This window comes from Thrips palmi, unplaced genomic scaffold (assembly GCF_012932325.1).
Source record: "Thrips palmi isolate BJ-2018 unplaced genomic scaffold, TpBJ-2018v1 HiC_scaffold_17, whole genome shotgun sequence".
Lineage (NCBI taxonomy): Eukaryota > Metazoa > Arthropoda > Insecta > Thysanoptera > Thripidae > Thrips > Thrips palmi.
In genome coordinates, this window is record NW_023144626.1 from 8,365,133 (window position 1) to 8,375,732 (window position 10,600).

Below are 10,600 nucleotides of genomic sequence, written 5' to 3' on the forward strand. Positions count from 1 at the left end.
AAATGGCAGAAAGGTCAAATTTTCCCGTCTTGTCGATCAGTCATTGCGACGACATCCTGACGCCACAGACTCGCTGGGAAAGAGTCTTTTGAGGCCCTCGTCTTACTTAAAGAAAAACCGATTCTTCGTTTGTAGAGTATTCTGCTATTTTTGAGGGTTGTCCTCTCACTTTTCCTCAATCTTGTATTTCCGAGAGGCACGGCACACCTCTCAGCTGGTGAGGTTGCGGCTGGTGAGGTTGCTGCTGGTGAATGAGATTCCCGAGAAGGAAATGAATGGCGTCGCAGGTGACGTCACGTCCACCGCCCCTACGCGTGTCACGTATCGCACAGGGCGCTGCGCAGCGCTGCGGACCAAGTCGGCTCTCCGGGGCGGGAAAGGGACAGGGTTTTCGTTTCACGTTTTGCGCTGCTGATTCAAAGGTGCGTTTTCCAGAAGCCCGCACTCCGGGGAGGCACACTTCCATTATGTTTTGTTATTTTTTTTTTGTGTGTGTGTTTTTTTTTCCTTTTTGAAAGTGCCTGTTGTGAATGTGTTACCTTTCTTCCTCTTGATTTCTATGCGGTTGGTATCGCAACATCTTCTTTGTTTCTCCGACTGTTGTAGGGTGGAAAACAAGATAGTGTCTCTGGCAATATTGTTAACATGTTCCCGGGTCAAAAATAAAATTATGTGCGAATGGTTTTGACATTTTTTATTTTTGAAAAATTATAAATCGAAACGATATTTTCTATGAGCACAATCATGTTTATCGTCGGTACATATCACTTACATTATTATTATCATCTGTCAGGTTTATCCTACGCTATTGACTTTCTGATTAATAAATATGCAGACTCGGCCATCCAAAAGTTGGTGAGGATTTCTAGAAATTGAACTCAACATTACTACGTATTTCACGCCAGGTAACAATGGCAGGCAACCAAAGTAATTCAAAAGTCCTCCAACTAAGGGACGAGCTCGAGTTGTAAAGAACTATTCACTGCATTCAAATATTCACAATGAAACACGTGTATATTCAACTTTCAAAAGGCAGGATGGCCTTTTAAAAGCCAAAGTAACACTGTCGCGTGTTGCAGAGAGAATATGTCACGTGACTGACATCCTAAGAATGTTCACTGATAGTTCTGGTTCCCCTCTTCCGTTCACCGCTTTATAGTATAAATTAAACAAACGCACAGCTTACAGGCAGTTCACAACTCAAAAGAAACGGCAGATGAAGAAATACTTTAGGCATATTCGTCGAAATGTGTGTCAACAAAAACACGAATATATGTATAAAGGCATTGCAACAAAATGCAAAAAAACAATTGTACGGTATAAAAAAGTTAAAGGCATGCTTATATGATTTTGTAACTTTGAATGACTGTGAGCAATGATAACTTAAAACTACAATCAACAACCCCGTAACAATATTAAATATCGTTGACACTACAAGTTTTTTTGTTGTGGTAAAAAAAACACGAGTAACGCGTATTGGTTTACAAAACCCTCCTAAGTGGCACATATAAATCACATAATTTTTTTTGTTGGATGTAAGTGTCTACAGGGCTAGGGCTGCTCCTCCCTGTGGCTCTTCTTGGAGCGGATTCTCCGGCCGTAGACGACCTTCCTCCGGTGGGGGGCGCGCGCGATGCCGCCCATGTCGATGTTGGCCTGCGTCATGACCTGCTGGAACGTGTTCTGCGGCGCCTCCTGGCGCTGCTGGCGCGCCCTGGCCATGCCCCTGGGCTGGTAGTTGGTCCTCTGTCCGTAGTACGTCGGCTGCGGCTGCGCGGCGTAGGCACGCGCGCTCTGCGACGGCGGTGGCGGCTGGGACTGCTGCTGGCCGCACTGGTTGCAGGGGTACGGCACGGAGAGCGCCGAGGGGAACATGGGCTGGATGGCCTCGTGGTTGCTCTCGTTGCCGGGGCAGTACGGGTAGAACACGACGGGGATGTAGCCGATGATGCCGTAGGGCTGCGCCGCCTGCCCGTTGTACTGCGGCGGCGCCTGGGGCGGCGGGGGCGGCTGCGCGGAGGTGTCATTGCCGGGCGTGACCAGGTAGCAGGGGCAGGATGACGGGCTGGGCACGATGTTGACGGGGAAGGGGATCACGTACACGGGGTACGGCTTCTTGTCCGGGGAGTAGCTGCCCTGGAGGAGTTCGTCGGGGTGCTCGGTGATGGCGTTTTCGTCGGGGCTGTCTGGGCCGCTGCTGGCAGGCTGGCTCGGCGTGCTGGGGTAGCTTGGCTTGTAGCTGACCTGGCTGTCCGGTCCGCCACCGGCGGGCTCGCTCGGCGTGCTGGGGAAGCTGGGCTTGTAGCTGACCTGGCTGTCGGGCTGGCCGAAGGTGGGGCCTGCCGGGTACACCGACTCGGCGGGGGCCTCGGGGCCCTGGCCCTCTCCGGGGTACGAGCCGTCAGACGGTCCCGAGGGGGCAATGGGGGCTTGCGTGGGCTCGCTGGTCTCGGACGCCGGGTACACGCTGGACGGGGTGGCGGGCTGCGGGTACCCCGACGGGCTGGTGTAGGCGGGCTGCGGGGCGGGCGAGGACGACGGGTAGCCCGTGAACGGCGAGGCCGTGGTGAAGGGCGACGCGGTGGTGGGCCGGTAGGAGGGCCTCTGCGGCGGCCGGCTGCTGGGGGGCGACTGCGGCCGCGAGGGCTGGGGCGAGGGCTGGGGCGAGGGCTGAGGCAACGGCTGAGACGAGGGCTGGGGCACCTCCGCGAAACCGGGTGAGCCTGCGGGCGGCCTGCCGTCGGGGTAGCCTGACTGCGAGTAGTCTGGGTAGGTGGAGCTGGGGGAGGCGGGCGGCCGGGTGAAACCAGAGGGCTTTGACGGCCGGAACGGCGCGCCCGTGGGACCGCAGCCGGGACCGGCGGCGGGGCCGAAGCCAGAGGAGTCACCGCAGCCGTCTCCTGAGAAAAAGATGAGTGAAAATGTTAAAAACACTGCAATTATTGCGTCTTGACTGGAGCGCCTTACGGCGACAGGGTAGGCAAACCGGCGCACACCCCTGCATGCTTCGTGCGGGATTGCCTATCTCGCAGGCGTTAAAGCGTTGCACTTACCTGTGCTGGGCGGCCTTGTCGACGGTCTCTGAGTCGTGAAGAACGGCCTGGGTGGCGAGGCCGGGGACTCTGGCACGGGCTCAGGCTGCTCGCCAGGAGCGGGGGTAGACGACGGGTACTGCGGTGGTCGGCTGGAGAACCCAGGGCTGCCGGGGGCGGGCTTCGTGAACGACGACGGGCCGCTAGGGTATCCCGTGGGCCTGGATGGCGGCCTCGTTGCCGGCGACGAAGGGAAGGAACCGGGCTGGAACGGTGACTGCGAGCTGGGTTTGGCCGGGCTCGACGGGTACCCCGGTGCGGGGCTTGACGGGTAGGTGGATCCACCGCTTGGAGACGACGGCGACGAGGGGTACCCCGAGGCCGGGCTGTCGGGGCCAGACGGGTACTGCCCACTGGGCTGTGGCGTTGACGGGTATCCAGACGGGCGCGACGGGTACCCCGTGGGCCTGGACGGCGTGGTGAACGGGTTGCTGGCTGGAGATGAACCGCAAGAGCCAGACGCGCCGCAAGAAGGACGAGTTGGGTACTGGCTTGGTGCTGCCGGGGCGGCTGTCGACGGCCTACAGTTGTAGCCGCCAGCCCCTCCGCACCCAGACGGCTGCGGCGACGGCGATGACGGATAGCCTGACGCCGGCTGAGAGGGGCTTGAGGGCGCCGAGGGGCCCGATGGTCGTTCCTGGCCCGGACAGGGTCGGCTGAATGGAGTCTGCCCGCAGGACGCGCTTGGTCCTTGTGGGGGAGAGGTGCCGAAGGGTGATGGCGTGGAGGACGGCGATGGCGACTCGCTTGGGTACCCGCCAGATGGCCGTGACGGCTGCGCAGGGCTCGGGTACGACGGTGGCGACGTCGGCCGGGAGCTTGGGTACCCAGTGGGTGGCCGGGTGGACGGCCGGGTCGGCGTGCTGGGTCCGAATGGTGACGAGGAGGAAGGCCTGCTAGGATAGCCTGGCTTCTCTTGAGACGGGAATCCAGAGGATGGTGGGGATGGATACCCGGATGGTGAAGAGGGTTGTGATGGGTAACCAGATGGCGAAGAAGGTTGTGAAGGATATCCAGATGGCGAAGAAGGTTGCGACGGATATCCTGAGGGTGAAGAGGGTTGCGAAGGATAACCAGATGACGAAGGCTGTGAGGGATACCCAGATGGCGAAGAAGGCTGTGAGGGATATCCAGATGGGGATGACGGTTTTGATGGGTAACCAGAGGGTGATGAAGGCTGCGAAGGGTAACCAGAAGGAGAAGAAGGCTGAGAAGGATAACCAGAAGGTGAAGAAGGCTGAGAAGGATAACCAGAAGGTGAAGAAGGCTGAGAGGAAGGTGAAGAAGGCTGAGAAGGATAACCAGAGGGTGAGGAAGGCTGAGAAGGATAACCAGAAGGTGAAGATGGCTGAGAAGGATAACCAGAAGGTGAAGATGGCTGAGAAGGATAACCAGAGGGTGAAGAAGGCTGGGAAGGATATCCAGACGGGGAAGATGGCTGAGACGGATATCCTGAGGGCGAAGAAGGCTGGGGTGAGCTTGGCTGGAATGGACTTGGAGTAGATGGATAGCCACTGGGACTTGAAGGCTTTTCCTGCGATCCTGGACGGAATGGTGAGGCCGTTGAAGGTCGTGAAGGATATCCCGATGGAGTGGAAGGATAACCAGACGCGGGCCGGGATGGAGAGCCAGGGAATGGAGACGAAGGCGCAGATGGCTGAGAGGGGGATCCCGATGGAGTGGAAGGGCCACTGGGGTAACCTGCGGGAGGCTTCGACGGCGAGCCAGGGAACGGCGATGAGGGGCCGGAAGGCCTCGACGGGTAACTCGGAGCAGCTGTGGAGGGCCCACTGGGGTAACTGCCTGAGGGGCTTGAGGGTGAGAATGGCGATGACGGCGCGGAGGGCTGCGAAGGATATCCTGACGGTGTTGACGGGTATCCTGGCTGGGGACGGGACGGGGAGGAAGGCCCAGATGGCTGCGAAGGGTATCCCGATGGACTCGAAGGGCCACTGGGGTATCCTGCCGGTGGCCTCGAAGGAGAGCCTGCAAAGGGTGACGAGGGAGCAGAGGGCTGCGAAGGGTACCCAGAGGGACGGGACGGGGAGCTGGGGGCTGGAGACGAAGGCTCCGATGGTTGCGAAGGGTATCCTGAAGGGGATGAAGGTTGCGAGGGTTGCGAAGGGTATCCAGAAGGAGATGAGGGTTGAGAAGGCTGCGAAGGGTATCCTGAAGGAGATGAAGGTTGCGAAGGCCGTGACGGGTATCCAGAAGGGGTTGAAGGTTGCGAAGGCTGCGATGGGTATCCAGAAGGAGACGAAGGTTGCGAAGGCTGTGACGGGTATCCAGAAGGGGACGAAGGACCAGTTGGATAACCTGCGGGTGGCCGAGTGCTGGGGAAGGATGGGCGAGGTGGAGAGCTCGGGGCGGGCGAGGAGGGCGCAGAGGGCTGGGAAGGGTATCCGGAAGGAGAAGACGGTCCACTAGGGTAACCAGCCGGTGGCCTTGAAGGTGAACCAGGGAAGGGAGAGGACGGAGAAGATGGTTGGAACGGAGACCCCGTTGACGGTCTGCCAGGGGAAGATGGCTGACTGGGCGAGGATGGGTAGGGCGTGGACGGGCTGCTGGGGAAGGTGCTTGGCGACGGCGTGGACGGTCCGAAGGGTGAGGGGCTCGAAGGGTATCCCCCTACGGAAGGAGTGGAGCCAGTCTCGTAGCTGGGCTGCGGCTGCGGCGTCGTGAAAGGCCCGAAAGGTGAACCTGGCGGCCTCGACGACGAAGGCTGGCCGCAGCCAGGAGTGCCTGGTCGCCCACACGACGGTCCCGAGGTAAATCCTCCTGGCTGCGTGGGCTCGGACGGGTAGCCGGGCTGCGGCTTCGGCGTGGTGAAGGGTCCGAACGGCGATCCCGATCCTGGTGGCCTCGAGGAGGCGGGCTGGCCGCAACCGGGAGTGCCTGGACGCCCACACGACGGTCCGGAAGATCCCGACGAGGGCGTAGTTGGGTAGCCAGGCCTCGAGGGATAGCCTCCTGGTGACTGCGACGACTGGCCGGGGTAGCCAGGGCGGGTCGGCCGGCTGGGTCCAGCTGGCGTGGAGCCCTGTGAGCCACAAGCGTATCCTGTTCCTGGCCCGCAGGACACCTGGCTGTCAGGGCTCGGAGTGACAGGGCGCTGGGGGAAGCCCGGGCGGGGTGGCCTTGGACTTGGCCGCTGTCCGTAGTTTCCGGCGTCTGGAATGGGCTGCTGCTCGTCTGGCCCTGATGGTCCAGATGGTCCAGATGGTTGTTGAGATCCAAATCCTTGATCAGGTGAGCCGTTCGGACTGTCTGGGCCGTTAGGACCGTTGGGGCCGTTGGGGCCGTTGGGACCGTTGGGTCCGTTGGGTCCGTTGGGTCCGTTGGGCCCGGTAGGACCGGTGGGACCGTCAGGGCCGTTTGGACCGTTAGGACCGTCGGGTCCGTTTGGTCCATTAGGACCGTTGGGCCCGTTTGGTCCATTAGGACCGTTGGGCCCGTTAGGACCATTAGGCCCGAAAGGGCCGTTAGGGCCGTTTGGCCCAAAGGGACCGTTAGGTCCGTTAGGACCGTTGGGTCCGTTCGGACCGCTTGGGCCGATCGGACCACTTACGCCGTTTGGCCCGTTGGGTCCGTTCGGACTATCAGGGTAGTAAGGCCCGTTGGGACCGTCAGGACCATTGGGGCCAAGCGGACCTTGCGATGGGCCTTGTGGGCCGCTGGGTCCTAAAGGCGGTTGCTGTCCAAATGGACCTTGCGAGGGGCCTTGCGGGCCGCTGGGTCCTGAGGGCGGTTGCTGTCCAAACGGACCTTGCGAAGGGCCTTGTGGGCCGCTGGGTCCTGAAGGTGGTCGCTGTCCAAACGGACCCTGCGACGGGCCCTGTGGACCGCTGGGCCCAGCGGGCTGTTGTCCGAAGGGGCTGGGCGGCCGCTGCGGCCTGCTGCTGCTGCCCTGCGGTCCCGACGCGGACGACGTCTCGGCGCCGGGGCCGGTCGGCCGCTGCGGCTTGGACGGCGACAGCACCTCTTCGATCTGGTTGTTGTCGACGGGGGACGGCACTCCCTGCGGCCGCTGCGGCTTCTGCGACGGCGTGCCCAAGCTGGACGAGCCGGACGCCGACGACGAGGGCCGCGAGCCGCCCTTGGAGCCGCAGCCCTGGGGGAAGTGCAGCTGGTCGTACGGGGTGACGACGCCGTGGTGCTCGTGGTGGTTGTTGTGGTCCTGGTGGTCGCCGTGGTCCTCGTGGTGGTGGTGGCTGGGGTCGTGCTCATGCAGGAACAGCTCCACGGGCTGGCCGGGCGTGACGGTGCGGTAGCCCCAGCCGTCCGACAGGTAGTGGGTGACGGTCAGCTTGCCGAACGGGTCGATGTACCCGTAGCAGCCGTAGACGATGCCGTCGGGGCCCTTGTCCTCGTGGTGGAACTGGCCGTTGGGGCCGATCTCGTACCCGAAGTCGTACGTTTCTGAAAGGAAAGAAAACGGCGGCGTGAATCCAAGGCGGCGTGACGCAAGGCAACAAAGCAAGAAGGTCGAAAAGTCTACTTTTGTTGATGTTCTGATCCAAGTACTGCTTCTTGTCCTCATCTTCGATGTTGAGGACGAAGTCCAGGTCCTCTGCTCGCTCCACGCCGCGGTGCTGGTACTGCTGTGCCTCCGCCGCCGCCAAGAAGACGACCAGCGCCGCGAGCAGCGCGCATCCCCGAGCCTGCAACACCAAGGCACTGTTTAGAGAACGCACAGACGGACGGACAGACAAACAGACAAACGGATGGAATGAGTGCCCTTCGCCTCGCCTCAGCGTCGCCCAGCAGAGTGCTGCCCACCCGGCCGGGCCGCTCGAAGGGTTGCCTGCCCACCGGGCGCCGGGCGCGCCGCCGCTGCCGATCGGCCACGGACCCCAGGACGGCAGCGCCACGCCGCCACACGCCGCCACAAGCTGCAAGGTGAAGCATTCTCCACACATGCCAGCCCCGCCAGCCTTTTACAGCCCCTGTCTCTTTCCCGTGTAGGCAAATGCACCTCTTTTTATCGCGGGACAACGCCACTCGACTTGACGGCGTGTAACGCAAACGCTGCATCATCAGCTGGGCCCAAGGCCGGCCAGTCCCCCCTCCCCCTCTCCCTCTCTCTCTCGCTCTTCGCAGCGTGGACGACCGTGCTCCTCCTGACTCACTCCTCTTTCTCCTGCGGCTAAATATCGCCCGGCGAGCGAGTTGCACACACACAGACACACACACACACACACACACACACAGTCCCGTGCGTCGGAGTGGAGCCCGCGCTCGGTGGGGGCGGCTATTCACGCCAAAGTTTCCCACGCGCGTCCGCGCCGTTTCAATTTAACGCGGCAGGAGTTTGTCGCACCGCCCGCGTCGCCCGGGCCCGGGCCTGGCTCGGCAGGCTGTCGGGTTTATACCTGCAGGTTTATACCTTGCCGGCCCACCCGCCGAGACGCGGCGCCTTCCGGCAAGCAGATGCCGTTGTCTGTGACTCGCCGCGTTACTCTCGGCTCAGTGCCTTGCGGGCCTCGCAGCACCTCGCAGGCACCCAAGTGCCCCGAAGGGCCTGGAACGGTTTGCCATGCTGGAGCAGCCAAGCTGCCCCTGTTGCAGGACGACCTGAAGCAAGTCGCGTTGCTGGCAGTGCCGGTGACGCTGCAGGGAGCTGCTCCAGACCGATTCCAAGAGTCGTTCTCGTCGCTCTGGCTATACGGGACGCCCCATGAGTGCGAGAGAGACAGAGCGACGAAACCGTCTCGGAATCAGTGTGCAGTGTGCCCACGGAATTTCGCCATTATAGGCCTTCCGGTCGTATAAAGACTTGGAGCCACAAAAAAGGCCAGCAAGCACAATGCTGAAACCTAATTTCAGAATTAAGTTTCTGGTTTTATCACCGTTCGCGGGCGAGCGTTTACGAGGTGAGACCCCTAAAAAGCAGGAAGATAGAGAAGTTATCGTGGTGTGGTGGGCACGAGAGTGCGACCGCTAGCAATCAGGCGCGGCGAAGTCGCCAACCGTTAGAGGCGTCCATCCGAAACTTGCCGCCGAAAAGCGTGTCGCGCTCCTTGGCGACGAGCCTGGACGTGCCCCTCCAGACCGGAAGCTGGGTGGGCCGGGACCGCCTGCCGGGCCGGAGTGGCCGGCACGCGAGCCAGCGTCGCCCGGATCGACACCGGCGACATGCAAATCCGAGTCGTCTGGTATGAATATTGATCGGGCCGCTTGGCGCGGAGCGTGGCGGGGAGCGTGGCGGGGAGCGTGGCGGGGAGCGTGGCTCGGGGTGGCGCTTGGACGTAGCTCGCCCTGCCTTTGGCATGCACCAGGCACGTCCCTACCGGTCCACTTAGATAAGGAAATTACGGCGCTAATCTGCCCGGGACCGATTCCGAGGGTCGTTTTCGTCGCTCTGTCTCCCTCGCACTCGCGGGACGTCCCGTATAGGTGCGAGAGCGACTTGTTTCGGAACGCTGCAGCGCGCGGTAGTGGCGTGTGTTGCCGGCGTAACGCGTTTGCGCGTTCGAAAAGCATTTTTCCAGTGCAGTCGCCGAGCCGCCCGTTTTCGGAGCGGTTCGGCGCGCTTTGCCGCCACTTCGGCGGGTATCGGCCGCCCCTCCGAGTCGGGGATGATTAGATCCGCTATTCAGGCCATGATTCGATGAGGCGAGACGCGGGCCGACTTGGCGCCGACTGCCGAGTCCCTCCACGTTCTGCGTTCGTCTAAATTATCGCGACGCGCTTGCCGCGCACACTGTTGACACAGCAAATGTTGACGCATTAGGGGCCCATTTGAAATTTTGTCGGACCGAAGGGCAGCCGCCTTGCAAAGAAGGAACAACTACAAAAGAGTCAAACTTCTCTGAAATGAACACGGGGGTGAAGGTTAATGGTCGCACAGCTGGTGGACAAGTGGCCCCGGCGACCACGGAGTGGCCGCGGAGTGACCGTGGAGTGACCACGAACTGCCCGGCCGCACTGCAGTGCGACTAGCTCACTGCGGGCCCAGGCACAGTGGGCTAGAAGATCGGTAGAGGCGGTCAAAACTCTAGACGCGTTTTGAGCTCCAGAGTCGCTAAACAGGACTCGAAGCGAACGTGTGACCCCATCGTTAGATTCCCCATTCGTAAAGCAATCCATTGGTGGGGTCACACGTTAGAGTCGGGTCCCATTTCGCGACTCTGGAGCTCAAAACGCGTCTAGAGTCCTGGCCGCCTCCGCCGGTCTTCTGGCCCACTGTGCCAGGCCCAGTACCCTCCGGCCGCCCCGGCACAAGCGAGCAGAACAGGTCTGGCAACCGGAAACACATGGACGCATCGACGAGTCCAAACTCCAACTCCATGAATCCGGCCTGCCGTTTTGCGTGCCGTTTCGCCTTTTTAAATATTTTATTTTTTAGGCGCAGCGCGGTGCTGTAGGCACGGCGCTGCGATAGCCGGGAGTAATAACATCGATCAGGAAAGCGGCGGCGGCCCGGCAGGTCGCCCTACGTCGGGGTGGCGTGCGGGGGGGGGGGGGGTAGGGTAGGCCGGGCCACTGAAATCACGTCCGAGGGAAGC

At 61.2% G+C, this 10,600-nt stretch overlaps 1 protein-coding gene across 1 annotated transcript in view; it reads right to left on the reverse strand.

Moving 5' to 3' along the window:
* Positions 1 to 677: 677 nt before the first annotated feature.
* Positions 678 to 10,600, reverse strand: part of LOC117644003 (collagen alpha-1(I) chain-like) — an 11,811-nt gene continuing 1,888 nt past the window's right edge. The window contains exons 2-5 of the mRNA XM_034383189.1: positions 7,591 to 7,753; positions 7,072 to 7,511; positions 3,054 to 6,927; positions 678 to 2,900 (exon numbers count right to left, since the gene is read on the reverse strand). Coding sequence (XP_034239080.1) covers positions 1,552 to 2,900; positions 3,054 to 6,927; positions 7,072 to 7,511; positions 7,591 to 7,753 — 5,826 coding nt within the window. The 3' untranslated portion in view covers positions 678 to 1,551. The remainder of the gene's footprint in view (positions 2,901 to 3,053; positions 6,928 to 7,071; positions 7,512 to 7,590; positions 7,754 to 10,600) is intronic.